Source organism: Gracilinanus agilis, chromosome 2, assembly GCF_016433145.1.
Source record: "Gracilinanus agilis isolate LMUSP501 chromosome 2, AgileGrace, whole genome shotgun sequence".
Taxonomy (NCBI): Eukaryota; Metazoa; Chordata; class Mammalia; order Didelphimorphia; family Didelphidae; genus Gracilinanus; species Gracilinanus agilis.
Window position 1 is genome coordinate 693550979 of NC_058131.1, and position 25002 is coordinate 693575980.

Genomic DNA, 25002 nt, shown 5'->3' on the forward strand with positions numbered 1-25002 from the left:
TTATCATTTTTGGGACCTCTGATCCCTCCAACCCCAAGTTCTTTCCTAGGTGATCACTTGTGCACTGGCTAACCTTTCCTTCCTTCTCTGTCTCGTGAAGATGGGATTAACTCTCCTCCTGCCCATTTTTAGATTGAATTACGAGAAGCACATACACTCCACTCACACTTGAGAGGGGGAGGTCTGTAACCCAAGTATGTGAAAGTGGGTGATGAATCAGAATCGACTGACTGCCCCCTGGGCAGTCCTAAGCAAAGTTTTAGCTGTAATTGGTACACATAAAATGGACACAGGAAGTGACCAAAAGGAATGATCTTTAAAAGTGGCCAGAACTTCCTAGGACTCTCTCTCTCGCCTTGAACTGGACCCTGGAGAGAAGCTCTGGCTGAGGACTTTGGACTGCTTTCTTTTTGAACTACCATGTAGGTGACTGAAAAAGACTCACTCCTTCCTGGATTTTCTGAAGAGACTATCCTCAGGAGAGGCCTCCCCTAACCTAACTTGCTAAGTATTTTGCTGAGGCCCCTCCAGCTGAGGACTAAAAGAGCAAAATACTTAGCAAGTTAGGTTAGATATCTTACCCTATCTTCTCTCTGATTTTCTTATTTTCACTGTCTTCCTATTTGTAAATAAACTACCATAAAAGCCATTCTGACTTGAATCTTTCATTTGGAATTAAGTACTTAATTCCTGGTGACCCTACTCTTAAATAATTTAGTCCAACCTTTTATCTTTACCCCTTACACATTTCTTCCCCCTTAAAGTCTGGACCCTTTGGGGTATCAGTTCAACTCTATTCTCCTCTTCCCCAGTCCCTTGCCCTGCCCTGTGCTATTACTGATTTGATCCTCCAAATCTCATCCTTGAATTACTCCCACCACCTGTTGTCTTCACTCTGGCACTCATTCTGTTGAATGAAGCTGGAGGAAATCCTGATGAAACCATGCTGAGTGGGTCCACTACAAACATGTGACATTATCAACAAAGCCCTCACTACTATGAGGCACTACTTTTACCCCTTCTTAATTGATTCACTATGCTGTTTGTAAAGTGACTTTTCCAAACTTCATTCCTCCTCAAACCTCTTATAGCTCTCCTTCTCCCAACTCTCAGCTCAGAATCTTGCTCCAGAGTCTGATGAAAAACAGGCCATTTGGTGAGAGCCCCGCTTTCTCCTGTCACCCAGATGCCTTCTCCACTAAATTTTCTTTCGTCCCATCTGACTTGAAGGGGTGACCCTTCTTGACAAAGAAAATCCCTCTCCAGGCACATGAAATACCGTTCCATCTGCTTTCTCCAGCAAAGTTTCCTTTATCATCACTAATCTTTCATTTCTGCCTACTGATTACTTCTCTACTACCTAAAACAGGCCCTTGTCTTCCCCATCCTCAAAGAAACCTTCCCTTGATTTTTCCAACTCTTCTATTATCCGATATCTCTACTCCCTTTTGTGGCTAGCCTTCTGGCTATAATCAGCATCTCTCCAGTCTGGCTTTTGATCTTATCATTTAACTGAAATCGCCCTCTCCAATGGTACTCTCAATTGCAAAACCCAAAGACCTTTTCTCAATCCTCCTTCTCCTTGACCCCTCCAGCAGCCTTTGACACTGTTGACCAACCTCTTCTTGATACTTCTCTAGAGTTTCTGTGACACTGCTCTCTTCTGGACTTCCTCAACCCTTCTGCTGAATCATCCATCATCCAGGTTTGATGCCCCTCCGAGCTCTTTTTCACTCGATGATCTCATCAGCTTCCATTGACTTAAGCATCTTAATGCTGATGATTCTCAAATCTACTTTTCCAATCCTAACCTCAGTTTCATATCTCTGGCTTCCTTTCAGACATCTTGAAATCAAATGGGTGTCTGTAACTCAACATGGCCGAAATGGAACTCTTATCTTTCCTCCTAAATCTTCCCCATGTCTTTCCTATTACTGTAGAGGGCAACAGCATCTTCTCAGTCACCTGGAGTGAGTTATCCTGGACCCCTTTCCCCCCCTCCCCCAATATCCAATCTGTTGCCAAGGCTTATCCATTTTTCCTGTTTAACATTTATAATATGTTGCCTCAGGTCTAAGTCCATCATCCCTATTCTTGATAAACTTACTTTCCAAGAGGAAATCAAAAACCCTCTCTTTGGTGATCCAGACCATCATAAACGGATCCCATCCTACCTTCCCCATTTTCTTAGACCTTATTCTCCACCGTATTCTTAGATCCAGTGACACTGGCCTCCTTGGCTGTTCTTGGCACAAATCACTCCTCCAGACATCAGGAATTTTATTTTTCCTTTTTAAACCTTTACCTTCCATCTTAGAATTAATACTGCCTATTGAAGGCAAGAGCTAGGCAATAGGGATTAAGTGACTTGCCAGCGGTCACAAAGCTAGGAAGTGTCTCTAGGCTGAGCCACCTAGTTGCCCCTTGGATTTCAGGCACTTTTGATGGCTACCCTTCATGGCCTCCTAATCTCCACCTTCTGGCTTTCCTAAGAGCTCCAACTAAACCTCCACCTTCTGCATGGAGCCTTCCCCATTGCCCTCAACGCTAGTGTCTTCCTCTTGTCTCGAATTTACCCAAGATGCATCTCATTTCTCCACAGTTGTCTGCACGTTACCTCCCCACAGGCAGTGAGGCCTTGAGGATAGGGGCTGTTCAGTGCTTCTGTTCAGCAAAGTGGCCGCACGCAGTAAGTGCTTAATAAGACCTTCCAGGCTCTGGAGAAGTGGCATTAAGAGCCTGGCAACATGGCAGCAGGTGGTAGTTGGGGAGGAAGGCATTCTACCACAAGGCATTATGGGAGAGTGTTGGGCCTGCTCAGGGAATAAAGGAGTCCAGCGTGGCTGTAGGGAAGGGGAGGAGGGTTTAGATGAGGTACGTATTGGGGGCCTGATTTTGGGTAAGTGACCCTTTGCGGGCTGGCCGCCCCTGGCGATACGGGAACAGCTAGCAGGTCTCAAGCCTACAGACAAAACAAGAGACTGCCAATAGTGAAGTGCCCTGGGAACTTGACCTTGAGGCCATCCCCGCCCGCTCCATAAAGCGAGAGTTTGGATTGGCTGGTCCCGGGGGCGTCCTTCAGATGGGGTGGGGCTGTGGTTACAAGAAGGCCACATGTTCCTCCGGCGCATGCTCCAATCGGGAGTCACCAGCCGTCTGTCCAATCCTGTCGCTTCAGCCATGTCAGTCAGCCAATCAGGAACCTCGAGGAGGAAGCTCTCGACCCCTATTGGGTGGCGGCCACATCCGGGCTCGGAAGACCGGGGCTGCATCGGCGGGGGTCGTGGAGGCTAATTGCTAGCGTCCCTGGCCATGGGGCGGCGCTGGGGCCCGGCGATGGCGGCCAGTGAGCGGGCGGGCTGCGTGGTGAGCGCCCGTGGCGCCGGGGCTGAGGCCGAGGGCCCGTGGAGCTGTAGCGGGGTGCTGCTGAACCGGCGCACCGGGCTCGTGCTGTGCCACGGCGGCATCGTGGCGCCCTTCTTGCGAGCCGGCGTCGGGGCGCTGCAGCCGGGGGCCGGGCCATCCTTCCTGGGCGCTGACAGCTGCCGCGACGACCTGCGGCTGCACGTGCAGTGGGGACCCGGCCGCGGGCCGGGGGCGCGTGCCGAGCCGCGGGGCGCGCTGTGCACACCGCCCTGCAGCGCCCAGCCCGCGCCTCGCGCCCCTGCGTGTGCCCGCCTGCTGCTGCTTGCCTGTTGCCCTGCCTTCCGCGCCAGTTTCGCACGCCTCTTTGGCGGCGACGTGCCCGAACAGTGGCGCTTCGCGGGCGGCGGCCCCGAGCCTCCTGAGGATGAGGCCTCGGCCTCGGGGTCCGACGATGGGCCGCTACTGGCGGCGCTCGGCTGGTTCGCACTGCTGCGCCTGGAGGACTGCACAGCGGAGGAGGCTGTGGGGAGTCCCCGGCTGTCGGTAGTCCCCGCTGCCTCCCTGCCTAAGGGTGCCCCGCTGCTCGCCTGCGGCTCTCCGTTCGGAGCCTTCTGCCCAGACATCTTCTTGAACAGTCTGAGCCGTGGTGTACTCAGCAACGCGGCCGGCCCTCTACTGCTCACAGATGCCCGCTGCCTGCCGGGCACGGAGGGTGCCGGCGTCTTCTCAGCCCACGGTGCTCTGGTGGCACTCGTGGCAGCGCCGCTCTGCTGGCGGGCACGTGAGTGGGTGGGCTTGAGTCTGCTCTGCGCTGCCGATGCTCTCCTCCGCACTGCCTCCCTAGCGCTCCGCCGCCTGGGCCTCCAAGCTGAGGCCAAAGAGCTAGCTGCGTTGCTGCCCCGCCAGGCTGGGGACACCACCACTGGGCCCCAGAGGGCCCTGGTGCTCCAGGAGCACGGTGCCGTGTGGCTTGCCGCCGTCCTGGTCGAGTGTGGGTCCGTGTGGGGCTCTGGAGTGGCGCTAGCTCCGCGCCTTGTGCTCACCTGCCGCCATGTGGCCCCCCGCGAAGCTAAGAGAGTCCTGGTGCGGCCTGCTACCAAGTAAGGCCCGGCTAGGTAACCTAGCAACGCTGCTCTCCATGCCTCTGTGGTTGTTCTTGGGTTGCCTAGCAATGCATCCTAGCCCGCCTTGGTTGTCTGACAGCCCCCACCAGCCTATTGGTCTATTTCACTGATGAGCTGTGTCATCCCATCCCTCAGGAAGCAGTCACGGGTGCCCCCTTGACACCATTTCAAACCTCTCACGTTCTCCCCTCTGGGCTACCCATAAAACCTTTCCTGACCCAGCATTGCCGTCCATTTACCTTCCAGGGGTTTCCCAGCCCCATTCCCATCTACTTCATACTCTCACCTGGGTTGTCCACCATGCCTTTCCCATCTCCTGGCCACCTTTGTTCCTTCGATGCCTAGATTCTGTCCCCAGCCCTCCTCTATCCTGCTGTTCATCCCCAGTTTCCAAGAAATGCAGGACCTTTGGTTGCTTAGCAACCCAGTCCTTTTCCCTAATCCCTGTCTCTAGTCCTTCCTGGGTTTCCTAGTAACACTTCTCTTCCTTCCTCATGCCCCCTGCTGGGGTTGCCCAGCTATGCCACTTGGATTCCCACTGCCCCTCCTTTTCCAGGGTTCCCTAGCAGCACCATCCCTGTGTCTCATCTCTTCCAGTGATCTTCCCTATCCTCAGCTACTCCTATTTCTTAGGAAATCCTGCATTGCTGACCAGCCTTGCTTCTCTTGGGTTCCCTGACAGCCCCATCCCACCCTCCAGTAATACCTAACCCTGCTCTCCCTGGTAAAGCTGGCCCCACCTCCTGCAGCCTTCTACTCCCTTCAGTTGCTTAGCAATGCTATTCCTCTCTTTTTTCACAGAATATTTCCTATCATCTAACAGTGCCACCCCCATCTTGAACTAGCCCTTTTCAAAGACCTTTCTGTGCAAGGCCAGGCTCTGGGGAATTCTAGGATAGGCTTTTGGGGTTCTTGAACCTTTAGGAGTCCAAGAGCCTTTTATTGTGTTTCCCCAAGATCCCTGTGTGTTAGTGGGGCATCCAATAAATAAGGAAACTAAGTCCATAGAGGCCCAATGACTTACCCAAGGTCACACAGTTGCAATGCTATCCATTGACATTCAGTACCCCACAATTGCCTTATAATGAGCCCAAGAGTAGGTATTAGGGATTTTCTGGGTGAAGCCAACTCACTTCTCTAGATCTGTAATTCATCTCCCCCGCCCCCTTCTTGGGCAGCTGCTTTCTTCACCTGCCTTTCCCGAAGCCCCCCTCCTGAGGGCTTCATGTGTGGCCTTTTCCTCTGTGGCCTCAGGCACCTGCTTTAAGGACAGGAAATCAGAGTGGCCCTGTTGGGGGCTTTGCTTGACCAGTGGCTTTATCCTAATGTGGCTCCCCCTCACACCAACTATGAGAACTGGGATAAGTGACCTCACCTTTATGAGTCTGAGCCTCAGTTTATCCCTTTGTAAAATGAGGGGATTAGAACTGATAACTTCAGATCCCTGGCTATTTGCCTTATTCATTCATTGTGCCTTTTACAAATTCCCTTTTTTGGGTCCACATGTTTGTATTTTAGGAGGAATGAGGAGGGAGCTTCAATAGAGTATATAAGACGTGGCTGGAGTTGAAAGGGACCTGATAGATTATCCAAGAGTCCAGTCCCCTTCTTTGACAAAAGGGGAAACTGAGGCTTCAGAGAAATGGTCAGAAGCTGGGAATCCAGGCAGGTCCCCTGATTTTTCAGGCCATACTTTTTTGTGATCCACTGATCCTTTGCCATCTGTTTCCTCTCTGCACTGACAAGGAAAGAAGGCTATAATTTGGGGTTTTTAAAAAAGGGGGAAATGTCTGTATTCTTTCCCACTGCTACTGTATGGGGTGACTCCTCGTAGGACTGAGGTGAGTGATGGTGGGTGGGGTGAAAGAGCACTGGCTTTGGAGACAAGGTACAAGAATTTGATTCTTAGCTTTGTCACTATTTAGCCATGTGCATTTGTTTTGTATGCCCCTACTCTGGTTCATCCCTAAAATGGGGATCCTGACTAAATGCCCCCCAGGTTGTCTTCCAGCTTGGAGTCCTAAGAACCAAAGAGAAGGGGACATTCCAGGGAGACTCCTTCTAGCCCCATATTGTGCCCCCTTGAGCTTGGAGGCCTGAGTTGGTCCAGAGGCTGGAATCTTTGGGTCCTCATCCTAACAGACTTTTGTGCACTTTGTTTGCCCCCAGGAGCCCTCCAGTCTGGGGGGAAGTTGTGTTTGCTACCCAGGATACATCTCCCTATGATGTGGCAGTGGTGAAACTCGAGGAGAGCCTCAAGGGGATCCCATTTCCAGTCCTGGCCAGCTACTTCCATGAAGGTAGGCCAGGAGGCCCCAGATAGCTGAGAGTGAGCAGCAGAGTTAGGGGTGGAGAAGAGGCAGGTGGGACTGGCCGGCCTCCAAAAGGCTGGGTTGTGACAAGCAAAGGGTCTGTCTTCTGAGCATATCAATTTATTAAGTAATGCATGCCAATTGCCCAACAAATTGGGATGAGGCCCCTTCCTCAGCTTAAGGACAAGAGTACCAGAGGAGGCAGACAATCAAGGAAGGCCTAATGATTAAAGGGAAACAGTGGAGGAGGCAAAACTAGACAATGGCCACGATACTTTCTAGTTCAAAGTCCCAACTCATTTCTGTGATGCTTCAAGGTTTACATTTGTTTTGGAAGCTCCTAGAAGGGCAGAATTGTTCACCCTTCATGCAGGTATCCCCAGTGCCTGCTGCATAGCAGGTGTATTCAGGGACTGACACCACATGTTCTCCTCACAGTAACCTGGGAGAAAGGTACTATTTGCCTACGATTTTTTAAATTTTGGACAGGATCAGTGGTTTCTTTTTTTTAAACCTTCATTTTCCATCTTAGAATCAATTCTGTTTATTGGCTTCAAGGCAGAAGAGCGGTGAAGGGTAGGAAATGGGGGTTAAGTGACTTGCCCAGGGTCACATAGCTAGGAAGTGTCTGAGGCCAGATTTGAACCCAGGACCTCCTGTCTTGAAGCCTGGCTCTCAATCCACTGAGCCACTCAGCTGCTCCCAGGACCAGTGATTTCATTGGTGAATGAAGCTCCTGTGAGGAATTCTCTTTTCCAAGGTACATTGGCAGATTCTTAAGGTCTTAGTCTCCTGTGGCACCTACAGGTGAGCCTGGAGAGGTCACAGCTGGCACAGGTGAAGGGCAGCACTTCCACCTGCAGATATAAGAGTAACGAACAGTGGCCCCAGCGGGCTTAGAGCTCTGAAGTTTGCAGAGCATGTTCCCTGTATTGTCTGATCCTTACCTCCCCCCCCCCCCCCCGCCAGGTAATTACTACCCATCATGTTCCTCACTTTCTGGGTGACAAAACTCAGGCTTCCGGAGGTTGAAGGCCTTGCCCCGGGTCACAGAGTGAGGAAGCAGCAGAATCGGGCTCTTTGGAGTGGAAGTTCAGTTCTCTCTTCTGTGTGTCCCGCCAGGGCAACCCAAGTCGAACTGAATGGGAGGTGGGGGGGGCACTGATGCCACCCATGCCAGGTCCTCTTGCTGGGAGCTGACCTTCCCCCCCCTTTGCCAGGTGAGGATGTCTGCGTGGTTGGCTTCGGTGCCTTCGGCCAGGCCTGCGGCCCCTCTGTGACCTCGGGGATCCTGTCTGCCGTGGTGGAGGTGAACGAGGCACCTGTGATGCTGCAGACGACGTGTGCTGTGCACGGGGGCTCCAGTGGGGGGCCTCTCTTCACCAGCTCTGGGGAACTCCTTGGTAATTCCTGCCCTCTCCCTGTTCCCCAGTCACGCTCGGCCTCTTCTGAGTGCCCAGCCCTGTTCTAGGGCACTGCCGCACGGCCCCTGCTCTTAGCCCCTCCGGAGGAGGTGGCACGCGCACCCCAAAGGAGGGCTGAGAGCTGACATGACGTTCACAAAGCACTGGGCCGAGGGGCAGCTCCTCCTCCCGGGTCCTCACCGGATCCCCATCCATCTTAGACACTCGTCTCTTTGTCCCACTTTACCCTGCAGGGATCGTCACCAGCAACACCAGAGACAACAGCACGGGGGCCACCTATCCTCACCTCAACTTCAGCATCCCCATGGCTGTGCTGCAGCCGGCCCTGAGCCGGTACCGGCGCACGGGGGAGCTGCTGCCCCTGCGGGAGCTGGACCGGCCTGGTGAGCAGGTCAGGGTGGTGTGGCGGCTGCAGAGGGTCCCGGCCCAGCCCCCCCGGAGCAAGCTCTGATCACCAGAGAGAATGTCGGACGTTAATGATGGTGATCCAAGCCCAACCGGATGGACACCAGCTGCTGCCCTGGCTCCCAGGCAGAGATCACCTTGGGAAGCCGTCGGCCACAGACCCCGCCGACTTCTCTGGCTCTGATCCTCCCTAAAAGCTGGTCCACCTTCGAAGGCATCTCCTTTGACCTTTCTGCACTGCATTTGTTCCTGACAAATGGCCATTCAGCCTAACTGGGAATCCCAGGGGGCTGTGCTGGGGTGGGGAAGCTGGCTGGGAGGAAAATAAGAATAAAAACAATCCCTGTTGGTAAAGTGTTTCCCTCCCAGCCACATGGGGAGGTAGGTTGTGCAGGGATTAGACCCATTTTACAGAGGAGGGAATTGAGACCCTGAGAACTTGTGAGCCAGGCTGTGCAGATCTCTCCATTTTACAGTTGTAGAAACCGGCCCAGAGAGAGGGTGGAATCCTATCACCCAGCATGGCTGAGACTCACACTCAGGCTTTCCACCCCATAATCCAGGACTTCTTGGCACTACCCAGCCTCCTCTTCTGGACTGAGTGACCTTAGAGACAGGTGGGCCCAAATGGGCAGGTAGGAGGCTGGGCCCCTGGGCAGTGGTCCTCCAGCCGCCTTCTACCCTCTGGGGCCCAGCAGAGCCAGGCTCTTCCAGCTCGTGTCTTCTCTGTCTCATAGCACACTTGTTTACAAATTCCTTCCCCTACAACAATCCTTTGTCAGGGAGTGCAGCAGTTATCCCCATTTTACAGATGAGAAAACTGAAGTTAGTGTACCCAAAGCCCTAGCAGTCACGGGATCCTAGAGAGCTGGAAGGAGGCTCCTTGGAGGGGATCCACTCCTACTCCTGCTCCCCTTTTAGAGGTGAGGGACTCCCCACATTCCACAGGCAGTAACTGAGCTGGGAGCCAGCCCTAAAGACTGCAGCGTTGTCCCTGGCGCTGATCATTCTCCAGTCGGGGTAAAGAGTGAATATGGTGCATGTGATGGAATGCTTTTGGGCAGTCTCTGCTAGCATGTTGGGATGGCATGGCCAGAGGGTGTTTAGAGCATCTAGTAAGCCTTGCACCCACTTGAAAGCCCGTTTTAAAAATGCGTTCTCATCCACAGGCATTTATTTCCAAACAACAGAAAGCAAAAGGACATTTCATTTCCCTTCTCCCCGCCACCTCCCTGTACCACCTGTGGGAGAAGGGAAGGATGGCACCCTTGGGACCCCTCTGCACAGTCAAGCAAAGCACCTTCCCATGTTGGCTATGCCCAAGAATGGGTGTTGCTTCTCCCTGCTTGTTGCCTCTGTCCTGAGCCTTCTGAGGTCCTTCCAAGGTCTTCGCCTTCCCCTGTGGCTCTTGTAGAAATTACTCTGCTTCTTCTCCCCTCGCGGTGCACTGGCCCAGAGGGACTTCCCAGGGTTCTCAGAAGCTCCCCCTTTCTGCATTTCTTACAGAACGGTAGTATTCCATTGTGCTTGGCACTCCTCAAATGACGGGCACCCCCTTAGCGTGCAGGTCTTCATTGCCACAAAGAGCCGCTGCCAGTATTTTTGTCCAAAGAGGGCTTTCACCTCTTTGAAGACGAGGATGTGGGCTTGCTGATGATAGCTCACGCTTATAGGATGCTTAAAGGCTCACGAGCACTTCTTGAAAGTACCTGGCAAGTGGGCGCTTTTTATCCCCATTTTACAGAATGAGAGAGGAGAAGGGACTTAGCTAGGGTTGCATGGCTATTAAGTGTCTAAGGCAGGATTCGAACTCTGGATTAACAACTGCCTGCTGTGTGCCTTAGGAGGGGCCTGTCTGGGTTACGGGTATGAACCATTTAGTAACGTTGGGCACAGCTAGCTCCAGATTGCTTCCCAGAGTGAACAGGCCAGTTCACAGCCACATTCGAGGCTTCGGTGTGCTTCCCCCAATTCCTGCCCACCAACATTCCTCATTTTTCCCCTTGACTTGGCCAATCTGATGGGTGTGAGGTACAGCCTCAAGTGGAGAAGCCCATCTCTCAAACGGCAATATTCCCCTCTGGCTGCTATTTGCTGGGGAATCGTGAACACTGACTCCAGAAGAATCAGGTGTGGATAACCCAAAGGGCAGGGGAGAGACACACGATACATACGTGATACATGGAAGATGGAGATAGAGTGCGGCCAAGGGCCAGGGACAGATGATGCTTGGGAAGCATCCCTGGACACTGAGGACAGTTGGCTGAGAATCCCTATGGACAGCCTACCTGGTAACCACACTAAATCCCAGGAGCAGGAGGAAGCCTTCCTGTGCATTGGGTGAATCTTTGATGGAACATTTATTTATTTGTTTTTCTGAACCCTTACTTTCCGTTTTTGGAGTCACAATACTGTGTATTGGTTCCATGGCAGAAGAGTGGTAAGGATAGGCAATGGGGGTTCAGTGACTTACCCAGGGTCACACAGCTAGGAAGTGTCTGAGGCCGGATTTGAACCCAGGATCTCCCATCTCTGGGCCTGGCTCTCAATCCACTGAGCTACCCAGCTGCCCCCTGGATGGAACATTTAGAGAAAGACAGGGTCAAGAACCAGTTAAGCAGCAGTAAGTGCCAGGGATTGGGCTAAGCACTGGGGACACAAAGACCAAAGGCAGCCCCTGCCCTCAAGGAGCTCAAAATCTAGCGGGGGAGACAACAGGCAAACACAGCTACAGACAGACAAATTACATATAGGATATACAGAGAGAGGGCACTAGAATCGGGAAATTGAAACAGTTTTGGGAGCAGCTGGGTTAATAGAGATGAGTGTACCAGGCCTGGAGACAGGAAGCCTCCTCTTTCTGAATTCACATTAAGCCTCAGACATTAGCTGTTTGCCTTAACCCTGTTTGTCAAATGAGTTGGAAAAGGAAATGGTGAACCACTCTTGTGTCCTTGCCAAGAAAACTCTAGATGGGGTTGCAGAGAATCAGACACTCCTGAAACAACTGAACCACCAGAGAAAAGCTTTGTAGGGCAGGGGTTTAGCTGGGACTGGAAATGTCAGGAGGCAGAGTTGAGAAGGGAGAACAAGTTAATGTTTTAAGGTTTGCTAAGCACTTTGCAAATCTCTCATTTGGTCCTCACAACAACTCTTGGAGATAGGTGCTATTATTTATCTCCATTTTACAGATGAGGAAACTAAGGCAGGAGGAGTGACATGCTCAGGATCCCACAACTAGTAGTGTCTGAGACTGCATTGCAGGTCAGGTCTTCTGGACTCCAGGCCCAGAGTTCCAGTCACTGCCATCCTAGCTGCCTCTGATCAGGGTTTTTGAACAGGATTGTGTCTTATATTTTCCGAGTGATCTTGAATTATTTTAATTTATAAATGGGAGACACCTTGTTGCAAAAAGAGCCGCCTTGTCTTTCCTTTTTTGAATCCAATGCTTTCATAATCAATGGTGAGATTTCATGCTGTATTCTACATACTTCTTTCACTCAGTTGCGAACAGCAGAAATGCCACAGCCCTTACCATCATTTTGTGCAGAAGCTTCACTGATAAAAATAAATTAGGATAAAGAGGCAAAAGAGCACAGTTCAGGGCCTTAATTGGCAAGCATCTGACTCACTTGCCCAACACAGAGATGGCTGTTAAAGGCAACACTGGGTTAGGAGTGAAACACGTTTGCTAAATCTTACAAGTAAGAATAAGAAACATTTAGGGAAATAATCGTTCCATGAAGCAGAGAGAGGCAGTTGAGGGTAAAAATGATGTAAAGAAAGCCTGGCAAGCTAGTCAACAAAAGCAAAGTCATTCCCAGGGCATTTAAGGATGAAAACAGACAACTGAAGGCAGAAAAATGGAGAATATTTGTTCGAAGTGGAGATAAGAGGGTCTATGGGTCAAAAGCCACGGGATTGTGGGAGCAGCAAGAGATTAGTATGTATTTACTCTAAGGAGAGGAAGATGCCAGTGGTGTGGAAAGTAGGACCAAGGTAACATCAAAGACTGTTGGCCTGGAATGTCTAATCTCCCATTATGAGTCATCCGTGCAGGGATTGAGGACCATCAACCAGAGTTTTAAGAGAGCACAAGTAGCTTTCACAGCTGACACTAAACGAGATCATAGCTTTACTGACTACAGTGGAGGTAAATTGGCTTACTTGAGCTCAAAGATGGCTTCATGCGTCCTTTGCCCTTGCCTGAACAGGAATCACAGGACTGAAAATCAGAATCTCGGAGCTGGAGGGGCCCTTGTGGACCTTGTTTGACTTCCTCCTTTTATAGGTGAGGAAACTGACTCACAGGGAGGACCTGCAGAGTCTTGTCTAAGATCACAGACAGACAAGAGGTGGCAAGAGCTGGTTCTATGACTGCAAATCCAGGGGAGATGTCCAGTTTGTGGACAGAGCCGTGTAGGGGGAATACTGCCAGGCAGGGAGGACTATTAAAGAAATCAACAGCCAGAGCCTGGAAGGTTCTGCTCCCACCTCCTCGGCAGATGGGGCAGCCCCACGGAATCGTACAGTGACATCTTCTGCCTTGCCTTGCCTGCCTCCCTTCCTCCCTAGGATGCTAAGGAGAGAACAGCTTTTGGAAGAACCACACCATTGAAGGTCCTCGTATTCCTAGGATTTAGTCAGGGCCGTGTCCATAGTTAGATGTTTGTACATTAGATTGTGAGCTCTTAGAGGAGCATGAGCCGTCCTTTGCCCTCCCTCCCTCCCTCCCTCCCTTCCTTCCGAGGCATTGGAAGCCCAGGCCAAGCGAAGGCTCCTCGTGGGCAGCCGCTGGGCGGCGCCAGTGAACAGAGCTCTCGCCCGCCGCGTCTCCCCTTCTCTTGCCTTCCCTTCTCTCTCCCTCTCCGGACGCCCCCAGGGGCCGCGCTGAGTCACGCTCCGCCCAGAGGCTCTCGGGCATCAGGGAGCCGCGGCTGGCTGTGGGGAGCTCGAGCCCGGGAACTCGCGGGGACTCCAGGTGAGACCCAGGGAGGGAGGGGAGACCGCTGGGGATCCCCCAGGGGCAGGACGAGACACTCCCGGGCTTTAGCCCCCCGACCCTCCCCCACGTCCCGGCCCGAGCGGAGGCGTCGTCGGGTGGCGAAGTGAAACCAACTTTAACTTGGATTTTGGGCCGCGGGTCGAATTCCGACACCTCCCCTTCCTTCCCGCTAGACGTGGGGAAGCGGCTTAACCTCCCTGGTATAGAGGCGGGGAAGGGAATTTCCTTCCTGTTAGGGGATTCCATTCTGGAAGAAATTCCGGTGGGGAAACTCTCCAGGGCGCAGGGAGTCACCTTTTCAGCTCATCATTGAGTCCCCTCAGGAGGTGCTGGGGGGCAGCGAGGGGCGGAGGGGGTCCCAGCGCCTGCGCGCACGGCTTAGAAGTTGGACTCGAACCCCGGGCTCCTGGGCTCTGGGCTCGCATGCTATCCGGGGCATGGATTCAGCAAATACCGGCGAAGCGTCAGGGGCACCGACGGACCCCGCGTCCTGGAGGCTAAAGAGGGGCGGTCCCAGCTACGAAGCGTGCTTGTGCTTCGGAAGAAAGGCTGGGGAGGGATGAAGGGACCTCCCGGGATTCCCTTTCTGGGCTTTAGGGGCTCGGCAAACCCATCCCCGGAAACTCCACCGCCCCCTCCTCTAGGCAAACTTCAAACCTATTTTAAAGTCCTCGGCCCAGCCTCAGTGGACTCACTCCCTTCCTGCATCCTCCCTCTGCCCCCTACAAGCCCTCTGCCCTCCTTACCTTGGCATGAGCTGCCCCCTGTGCCCTCCTGGCTGCAGGCTGCCTCCCCCTGCCAAGCCAGTGCCCCGGGCCGTGAATATCGTGTGTTTCTCTGTAGGTTACACATTTAGGAATACTGTATTTCTGTATTTTCGGGATATTTTAAAAATTCAAAGGAATAACGATGTTCAACATACATTTTCCCAAATTAGAAGATTCAGATGGTCTCTCCCCTCTCCCCTCTTCCCTCTGCTCTACGGTATTATCCTGCAAAGCCCTCATCCCTATTCTATTGGCCATTGTTGTAAGAGCCTCTCCTGCTTGGATCCTCTCCAGCCAACTCCCACAGTTCTTTCTCCGGAGCTGGAGGCAAACTAATCCTCCTCCTTCATTGCATTGCTGAGAGTAGCTGAGTCAGTCACAGGAGATCTTTCGGCTGTGTTGCTGTCACTGCATACGATGTCCTCCTGATTCTACGTATTGCGCTCTGCATCAGTTCAGGGAGGTCTTTTAGCTCTTTCGGAAATCTTCCTGCCTATCACTCCTTACAGCAAGGGAGTATCCTGTCACCATCCTATCCCACAATTCGTTCAGCCATTCCTTTCAGTTCCCAATTCTTTGGCACCACAAAAAGAGCTGCTTTAAATACTTTTCTACAACTAGGCTCTCTCCTCTTTTTAGGATCTCTTTGGTATACAGACTCAGTAGTAGAATTACAGGATCATAGTTTTATAGGCTTTGGAGCATAGTTCCAAAATGTCTACCTGCAATGGTCGGATCACACAACTCCACCAACAATGTATGAGTGCCCCAATTTTGCCACATCCCCTCCAACATGTATCATTTTCCTTTACTGTCCCATTGGCCACTCTGAGAGGTGTGAGGTGGTCCATCAGGGGTATTTTAATTTGCATATCTCTAATCAAGAGTGATTTAGGATATTTTTTTCATATGATTATTGATGGCTTTGATTTCTTCATCTGAAAATTACTTGTTCATATTCTTTGACCATTTACCCATTGGTGAATGGCTTGTACTCTTATACATTTGACTGAGTTCTCTATTGATTTGATGAGAAACAAGACCTTTATCAGAGAGATTTGTCATAAACTGTTTTCCTCAGTTTGTAGTTTCCCTCCTAATCTTGGTTATATTGGTTTTATATATAAAAAAAGCTTTTTAATTTAATATAGTCAAAATTATTCATTTTACATCTTGTAATGTTCTCTATCTCTTGTTTGGTCATAAATTCTTCCCTTCTCTATAGATTCGACAGGTAGACTATTCTATGTTTCCCTAAACTTTTTGCTAATTCTATTTTGCTTTTCTTATTGCTAAAGCCAGCATTTCTAGTACAATATTAAGTAAGAGCAGTGATAATGGGCATCCTTGCTTTACCCTTGATCTTATGGGGGCCCAGGGATTCCAGGTGAGAAGGGGGCCCTCCATAGCCTTGTCTCCATGGCAGATGATACTTGCTGATAGTTTTAGATAGATACTACTTATTATTTTAAGGAAAGGCCCATTTATTCCTATGCTTTCTAGTGTTTTTAATAGGAATGGGTGCTGTATTTTGTCAAAGGCTTTTTCTACATCTATTGGGATGATCATGTGATTTTTATTAATTTGGTTATTGATATGGTCAATTACACTGATAGTTTTCCTAATATGAAGTCAGTCCTGCCTTCCTGGTATAATCCCGCTCGGTCATAGTGACTGATCCTTGTGATATAATACTGTATTCTTCTTGCTAGAATTTTATTTAAAATTTTTGCATCTATCTTCGTTAATGAAATTGGCCTATAATTTTCTTTCTTTGTTTTTGCTCTTCTTGGCTTATTTATTGGCACCATATTTGTGTCAAAAAAAGAATTTGGTAGAACTCCTTTGCCTATTTTATTAGATAGTTTATATAGTATTAGGATTAATTTTTTTTAAATGTAGGGAATTCATTGGTGGCTTGTTCAATTTTTTCTGAGATGGAATTGTTTAAGTATTCTATTTCCTTTTTTTGCTAGTCTTGACCATTTATATTTTTGTAAATATTCATCCATTTCACCTAGATTGTCAGATTTTATTGGCCTATAATTGGGCAAAATAGTAATTTTGCCCAATTATAGGCCAATCTCAGTGATTGCTTTAATTTCCTCTTCATTAGTAGTGAGCTTGCCATTTTCATTTTTGATACTGGTGATTTGATTTTCTCCTTTTTTTTTTTTTATCAAATTAATCAATACCCTATTTTATTTGTTTTTTTTTTCCATAAAAGTAACTTCTAGTCTTATTTATTAGTTCAGTGATTCTCTTACCTTCAATTTTATTCATTTCTCTTTTAATTTTTAGAATTTCCAATTGTTAGAGGGATTTTCTTAATCTCTCCCGCTGTCTCCTTAAGAGCAGAAGCCTGTTAGTTTTTGGTAGGAGTTTGACAACAGTGAGGAGAGAGAGCAGTTTGATAAAACTTTTAGTTTAATCTGAGAAGAAGTACAGATAGAAAATAGAAAGGAGGAAAGAGAGATGAAAACTCTAATACCTTATAACTATACCTAAATTCCTAATCCTACCTAAAATTTCTAAAAACCCCACTTTAACAGTCTTCGAGGACAGGTTCTTCTGCCTGGGCAATACCAGGCCCAACTACCTACATTGCCTACCTAGAAATTTATTCACTAACTACCTAAACTAATAAATAAACACCACCTATGAACTCCTTAAATCCATTTCTCTATCCCAATGGTCAGCAGTAAAACTGCCAGTCATGGCTATTGACTCAGAGAGACCCAGAGCAACCCCTGCTCCCTCTAAAAGCCCCTTCAGCTGCCAAATCTCCCTCCTTATATAACTTGTCTCCGAGGTAATGGGATCTTCAGCTCTGGCTCACTCCCACAGAAGCCCGTTGGTCCTGTAGCTCTTCTTAGAAATCCTTCTGCTCTTAAAGAGATGGGGAGAGATTAAGAAAATCTCTTTAACACAATTTAGTCTTTAATTGGGATTTTTAATTTGTTCTCTTTCCAGTTTTTTAGTGCACGCCCAATTTCTTGGTCTGGAGGAGCTTTAAGGAAGATGGCTTTGGGGTTGGGTGCTCACTGTAGGGAGGCCAGCTGGAGAGAGACTGTGGCATTCATCTGGGCAAGAGGTGAGGAGAGGCTGAACCAGAGTGGGGGGCAGGAGAGCTGGGGAAAGGGCAGGATTCGAGGACAGGAGAACAAGTAGAAGAGAGGCCCACAGGGAACTTTTATAAGGACTCCCTTTGCCTGAGGCTCAGATCTGAGAGGCTAGGAGACCCCTGAGGGGAGGAGGAAGGACCAGCCTGTTACATCCCAGCCCTGCCTGGAGGATTCTCACTGAGTGTGGCCCCGTCCAGAAGCCTTTCTTGGTAGTGATCAGTGCGATGGGGAGTAGAGGCCAAGGGAAGAACAGGAGCCAGCAGAAAGCCAGGCCAGCAGGGACAGGGAAGCCCCTGGCCACAAGCACGTGCCCTGGGAGCACAGGGGGCCGGGAAGTTACTGGAGGATTGCCGGCCCATCTTTCCCTGTGAGGGGGCCTCTCACACTGACCCTCTCCCTAAGAGTTCTTCCCCCAGGGTTCAGGGATGGCCTTCCCCGTGGGGTGATTTAGAGCATTTTGTAGGACTATAGAGAGCTTTAATTACTTTATCTGAGAACCGCCTGTTCATATCCTTTGACCATTGGGAAATGACTTGTATTCTTATATATTCAGCTCTCTTCTCCATGCATTTGAGAAATGAGGCCTTTTATTAGAAAGACTTGTAAAAATTCTTGCACCATTATGATTACTGTGTATTATTCTCCATCCTATTTACCCGTTTAGTTTCTGACCTCCATTTCCCCCAGTTCGCCCTCTTTTCTATCAGCCTCACCTTTTCTTCTCTTTTCCTGCTTTTCTGTAGGATAAGACAGTTTTCTACACCCACTGATTATGTTCTTCCCTCATTGTGCCAATTCTGAGGAGTGTAAAGTTCACTTGTTCTTCTCTCCACCTCCCTAATCTTCTCCTCTTTTATTTGCAATACTTTAACCCCATTCTATTTTCCCTTCTCCTCCTGATGCATTCCTTTTTTTATGCCTTAATTTACTTTTTTATATTGTCCCATCATAATAAACTTTCACCTGTCCTTCTGTCTATGTATATTTCTAATTGCCCTAATAATAACAAAGTTCTTTGGTGTTCCAAGAATCCTCTCCCCCATAGGGGTGTATACAATTTAATATTATTGAGAGCCTTTTGATTTCTCTTTTCTGTCTACCTTTTTATGATTCTCTCGAGTCTTGTATTGGAGAGTCAGATTTTCCATTCAGCTCAGGTCTTTTCATCAATAATGTTTGAAAATCCTCTATTTCATTGAATATTCATTTTTTCCTCTGAAGGATTATGCTCAGTTTTGCTAGGTAAGTGATTCTTGGTGGAAGTTTTAGCTCCTTTGCCCTCTGGAATATCATATTCCAGGCCCTCCAATTATTTAATATGGAAGCTGTTAAGATCTGTTATCCTGACTGTGTGGCTTCATGATATTTGAATTGTTTCTTTTTGCCTGTTTGCAATATTTTCTCCTTGGTCTGGGAGATCTGGAATTTGGCTATAATATTCTTGGGAATTATCCTTTTGGGTTCTCTTTCATTAACATTAATTTTTTTTTGTTTTTGTTTTTTTTTTTTTTACCCTTGTACTTCAGTGTATTGTCTTATAGGTAGAAGAGTGGTAAGGGTGGGCAATAGGGGTCAAGTGACTTGCCCAGGGTCACACAGCTGGGAAGTGGCTGAGGCCGGGTTTGAACCTTTGGGTTCTCTTTCAGAAGATGATTAGTGGATTTTTTCAATTTCTATTTTGGCTTCTGGTTTTTGAATATCAGGGCAATTTTTCTTGATGATTTCTTGAAAGATGATATTGAAGGTTTTTTTTTTTCCATCATGGCTTTTGGGTGGTTCAATAATTCTTAAATTATATCTTCTAGATTTATTTTCCAGGTCAGTTGTTTTTTCCATGAGATTTTTCACATTTTCTTTAATTTTTTCAATTGTCTGACTTTGATTGTTTCTTGATGTTTCATGGAGTCATTAGCTTCCACTTGCCCTATTCTAATTTTTAAGACATGAGTTTTTGTACCTCCTTTTCCATTTGGCCAATTCTACTTTGTTAAGAGTTCTTTTTCTCAGTCAATTTTTGTAGGTCTTTATTCAAAGGGCCATTTCTGTCTTTCAAGAAGTTTCTTTTTTCAGTGCATTTTTTAATATCTTTTTCATTTGGTCAGTTCTTCTTTTTAAGGAGTTCCCCCAAGGATGGACAAGTATGTTCTGGAGGAGGAGAGCTGCTTCTGTGTAAATTACTTAGAGAAGATTCAGCCCATCATTCCTGAGGAGGAAAAAAAAAGCTATAGGATGAGCAGGATAGATCTCACACCTCTACCTGGAGGACCTGGCTGATTTGTCTGCCACTGCTGGCCTTCTGGTTTAGAATCAATACTGTGTATCAGTTCCGAGGCAGAAGAGCAATAAGAGCTAGGCAATGGGGGTTAAGTGACTTGCCCAGGGTCACACCGCTAGGAAGTATCTATTTGAACCCAGGACCTTTGGTCTCAAGGATCTCAATCCACTGAGCCACCTAGCTGACCCCTGAATTCTTTTTAAAGTAAGAAAAGTGGCAAAATCCTTTTCTCCTTCCTCTTCTCCCCATGGTGAGATCTAAGAGAATTAAGAAATAGATTATTGCAAAATGAATTGGGTAACACCTTAATGACTTTGTGTGCCAACCCAGGGAAAGCGAATGTGACCCATCCTGAAGTCGAATCGTAAACAACTCGACCAAAGGGCGGCTGCCTGTTTATTAGAAATATCCACTCAGTGGAGTGAGAGTCAGGCCTAGACATGGGAGGTCCTAGGTTCAAACCTGGCCTCAGCCACTTCCCAGCTGTGTGACCCTGGGCAAGTCACTTGACCCCCATTGCCCACCCTTACCATTCTTCCACCTATGAGACAATACACCGAAGTACAAGGGTAAAAAAAAAAAAAAAAAAAAAAGAAATATCCAGAAGGAACATTTTTTCCTCGTAAAGCATCAACGAAGCCTTGGGAGCTTACAGCGGTGCCGCCAAAACCATGATTCCTGGAATTCCAGACCTGGAAGAGACCCCCAAAAGGGCATCTGGGCCAGTTCCCAAACGGAGGCCCCTGTTTTTCTTTTTTACTATTTTTGTTTATTGCTTCCCAATGACGTGATTCGTTTCCACGCAAGTCTCCCCAAGTGCTAGGATGGAACTTATCTCCCTCCCTCCCTTCTCGTCCCCTCCCGGTGCTGGCAGGCGACTGGGTCTGGGTCATCCCCGTATTATCACGAAAAACCCATCCCCCATTCCCGTAGTATGCAAACCCAAGCAAGCAGGGGAGGAATGGCGGCTCTCACGCTCGCTTGGGGCCTCGGCAGCCCTTCTCCGGAGGGGCAGCGAGAGCGTCCTCTGGCCCGAGTCCCTCCCAGCCGTCCTGGAGCGCCGCGTTGGCCACGAGGCCGAGTCCTCCCGGAGGCTCCCCCCCAGAGCCCTGGGAATGTGCCAGGGGGGTCTCAGGTCGGGGTCTCAGAGCCTAGAAGGGCAGAGCCAGGAGAGGCTTCACTGCAAGGCCAGAGCTGTGAGGGAGCCTGGGCAGCGCTGCGTCTCGCAGGGATCCCAGAACCGGCTTTTAGAAATATTCCGACACTCCTTTCAGGGTCGTGGATCTCCTTGTGTCCCCCTGATTTATCCCTTTTTCAACCCATCTTGGAATCAGTGCTGTGGGGAGAATCCGAGGCAGAAGAGCAATAAGGCTTAGACCTGGGGGGTTGGCTGACTAGCTACAAAGTGTGGAAGGCCTGATTTGAACCCAGGACCTCCCGTGTCTAGGCCTGGCTCTCCATCCACTGAGCTACCCAGCTGCTCCCACCCCTTCTGTCTTAGAGTTTTTCCTGAGACAAGAAAGTAGGGGTTTAAAAAAGGGTGGGGGGAGAGAGAACAAAGGGAGAAGTCTTCGAAGCCAGGGGAGCCCAGCAGTGAGGGCTGAGAAGGGAGCCCAGAGAAAAGAGATTGCAGAGACCTTTTCAGGAGACTTTGCTAGAGAGAGAGAGACTCAGAGACACAGAGCAGTCAGGTACAGAGGGACATAGAGGAAAGAGACAGTGAGACAGACGGAGACACAGACAGACATAGAGACACAGAGTGGTCAGGCACAGACAGACAGAGACATAGACAGACAGAGACACAGAACGGTCAGGCACAGATGGACAGTCAGAGACAAACACAGACCCAGAGACAGGCAGGCATGGAGATGAGAAAGAGAGAGAGAGAGAGAGAGAGAGAGAGAGAGAGAGTGTGTAAGACAGACAGAAGCTTCACAGAGACAGGCTGACGTGGGCCAGCCTGAGCTCACTCCCCCCATGACAGGTCAGAGGAGCCTGGAGCCCGGAGCCCGGCGGGCCAGCCTGTGGACACCTGTAGTCACCGGGCGTCTGGGCCTCTCAGGGATGATGCTCTTGCCCTTTGGCCCAGCTGGCCTGCTGCTAGACACATGCCTGAGGACGCCAGACCGTCTGCAGCTATTCCTGCCAGTATTCTTTGTGGAAGCAGAGCCAGGGAACGAGGGAAATGGCTGGGGAATAGCTGAGCAAACCTCGGGATCCTCGTGTGCCCTGACTTGATCCCTTGGAGGCCTGGCGCTGGAAGGGACATCAGAGACTGTCCGGTCTGATCCACTCTTTTAATGTATGAGGAAACCAAGGCCTGTAGGAGTGGCTCACTTGAGGGGGTTTTGCTCACCCATTTTCTTTCCTTGGTTCCTTGGGGGTTGCTGGAAGCCAGCTGGCAGCTTGAGATATCTTGGGAAGTGGATCAGTTTAGTTGAGAGAGAGAGAGAGAGAGAGAAAGAGTTGGAGACAGTGGAGTTGTGGAAGATGTTCTGAGAACATCCTGTTACATCTTTATCTTTTATACTTTTTTCTCAAGTTCTGTGTCATTTAAAATTTTTCTAAGCCTCCCAGGACTCCCTGCTACAAAGTCCCCCAACACCTCCCACTTCCTAAGTGTGGGAGGTGTCAGAGAAAATATAAAAGAGAGAGTTTTGGTGCCTTTTCTCTCTCTTGACCCCGGAGAGAGAAGTGCCTACCGGAGGAGACCCTTTTTTCCTACCTAACTTTTCCCTTTCCAAATCTAAATAAAACCTAGCTATTCTACAATAAGTGCTACCTGATCTTTATTGAGCTCCGAAGAGTCAGTTTCCCCTCTGGGGCTGGGGGCTACTGGCTGGGCTACCTTCCTTCCCTTCCTTCTCCTATCCTTCCTTCCTCCTATCCACCCACTGCCACAGTTCCCAGATGCTGGCAAGATTTGCATTTTTTCTCTAAACAGAGTAGGGCTCAAGGTTACATAAAAATTGGCAACCAGAGGACACTTTTTCATATAGATTACATTTTAGTGTAAACAGAATTCAAGGCTACCAAGACCTCATGTTATCCAATTATTATTTTGATAACAGACCTTAAACATATTTCAAAAGATAGGTTAAGAGTGAGAACCTTTAAATTTATAGAGTTAAGTTCAGCATGGGAAAGTAGTGAAGCAAGAAAGTATTTTGATTTACCATGCTGTGTCCTTCAAATTTCTGAGAGAGAGATTAAAGCAGCTTCTGCTATTTTGCTGAGGGTATGAACTATTAACTCATTAAATGCTGGTTTATTATAGGGTGTTAAGGGGATTTCTATAAGACTTGGAGCTTTCCTAAAGATATAGATTATAATAATTTCAATAATAAAAAGTATTGGACAGAAGGGAGTCACACAGAAGGGTTTGATTGGGTTTTCCATCCATCCTGTGGATTTTCAGGTCACAAAGGTCAGTGTAGGACTGTGTCAAACTGCACTGACTTGATGGAACCTCATTCCCCTGGGGGGGGCTCTCGGCAGGGGGTGGGTAGGGGGTTAAAATGTGAATATACCCAGCTGTGTGACCCTGGGCAAGTCACTTGACCCCCATTGCCCACCCTTACCAATCTTCCACCTATGACACAATACACCGAAGTACAAGGGTTAAAAAAAAATGTGAATATAAAAGATCTGGAGAGATTGGTGAGTAGCCCAGTGTGGGCAGGGCTGGCTCTGGCATGTGGCATCACCCCTAGCCAGCCCTTCTCTCTGTTAGCCTCAGCCTGGCTGTGGATGGAGAAGTTTCTGGAAACACTGACTGCTGAAATAGGAGCAAAAGTCATTTTGGGCCCCAAGAGAGGTGGCAAGGGGGGGTCTGAGGGACCTCCGAGACCTTCTGTTGAATCCAGCTGCTGGGCCTTTTACCGATTGGGGAAGCCTCCTCTGAGACTCCCTGCTGGCCTCTGTTTTCTTCTGATTTTTCATTCTTTCCATTTTGTTTCATTGCTTCTGGACATCTCCTGAAGTCATTCGCTTCTAGTGGCCAGTTCTGATTTGTAAGGAAAGATTTTCCTCCCTTTGCTTTGGTGCCTCCTTTTTCACTTCTTCCGGCTCTGCTCTCCTTTCTCTTTTCCTTGGCTTCTCTCCATCGATTTTGAGCTCCTCTTTGAGCTCTTCCAGAATCAGCATCCAATCCATGTTTTCCTTTTGGACTCTGCGTGCTTGCCTGGCTCTACCTATCCTCCCCTGTTCTCTCTTGTTTGTGGATTCCCTCGTTCTCTGCTCCTCTGCCCGCCTTTCTCCAGGTGGGTGCTGGGCACCCGCCCAGCTCCGGTCTGGCCTCCACACTCCCCTTAGCTTTGGTTCTGGGGTTCTTCCAGGACGGTGTGAGGGCCCCATGGGGGCCTGTGGTGGAGGCCAGGCAGGGATGGGGAGGCCTGAGCGGTCTTCCTCCCCTCCCTTCATGCTTCCGTTCGTGCCTCCCTTGGTCTCCTCCCCATGAATGGGGGTTCCCTGCAGAGTTCTGGCTGCTCCCAAGTCTCCTCTTTTATACAGCCACAGGCACAGGTTCTGTGAGCTCCCTCAGGAGGGGCCACAGGGGGTTTGGGGGTACATTTACAGGGGGCAGGGGAGGCCTTGTCCAAGGGTTTGCTGTTCTGGGCCGAGGCACCTTCTTGGCAGATCCCCCCCAAACGCTGTGTTTTCTGAGAGTGGAGGCCTCTTGTCTCAGCTGGTCAGCTGGTCAGCTGGTCCTCCGACGTGCCTCCAAAGGCCAACTGTGGCCGGCAGACCTGGGCCCTGCGTGTGGGCAGCCGGGGGCGGCCGCAGCTGGTGGTCAGAGGAGCCGCCTGCCGGGGCCCTCACCTGGCCCATGGAGAGTCAGGCCGAGGCCCGCAAGAGAGGAAAGGGGAGGCTGAGGGTCCGTGTGGGCCGAGCACCCACGGGGGGCCTTCCCCCTCCCAGAGGCCCAGTGAGGGGCAAGAGGCCTTCTTTACCCCCAGGGAGGCTTGAGGGGAGACTGAGGATGTCTGCCCTGGAGCCCGGGCCCGGCCCACCTGAGAGAGCGAGCAGGGGCGGGGCCGGGGCAGGGCCGGGCTCCCCCTGGAGGAGGCTCTCAGGGGAGGGGCGGGGCTCCAGTGGAGGAGGCTCCCGGGGGCGGGGCCAGGCTCCCCCTGGAGGAGGCTCTTGGGGGCGGGGCCGGGCTCCCCCTGGAGGAGGCTCTCGGGGGCGGGGCCGGGCTCC

The 25002-nt window shown here is 49.9% G+C and overlaps 2 protein-coding genes across 4 annotated transcripts in view; both read left to right on the forward strand.

The window, feature by feature from the left end:
* The first annotated feature begins 3275 nt into the window (after nucleotides 1-3275).
* TYSND1 (trypsin like peroxisomal matrix peptidase 1) lies at nucleotides 3276-8985 on the forward strand. 3 transcript variants are annotated; one of them, XM_044662922.1, is made up of 4 exons: nucleotides 3276-4466; nucleotides 6633-6790; nucleotides 8023-8205; nucleotides 8460-8985. In XM_044662922.1, the coding sequence occupies exons 1-4, from the start codon at nucleotides 3313-3315 to the stop codon at nucleotides 8675-8677; spliced, it is 1713 nt and encodes a 570-aa protein (XP_044518857.1). In that variant the 5' UTR covers nucleotides 3276-3312; the 3' UTR covers nucleotides 8678-8985. The 3 variants fall into 3 exon arrangements, with proteins under 3 accessions (XP_044518857.1, XP_044518858.1, XP_044518859.1); XM_044662923.1 differs by having other exon boundaries at nucleotides 6660-6790; XM_044662924.1 differs by lacking the exon at nucleotides 8023-8205 and having other exon boundaries at nucleotides 6660-6790.
* Nucleotides 8986-13571: 4586 nt separating this feature from the next.
* AIFM2 (apoptosis inducing factor mitochondria associated 2) overlaps nucleotides 13572-25002 on the forward strand; it is a 41862-nt gene continuing 30431 nt past the window's right edge. The window contains exon 1 of the mRNA XM_044659174.1: nucleotides 13572-13612. The gene's annotated coding sequence lies outside the window, so the exon portion shown is untranslated. The remainder of the gene's footprint in view (nucleotides 13613-25002) is intronic.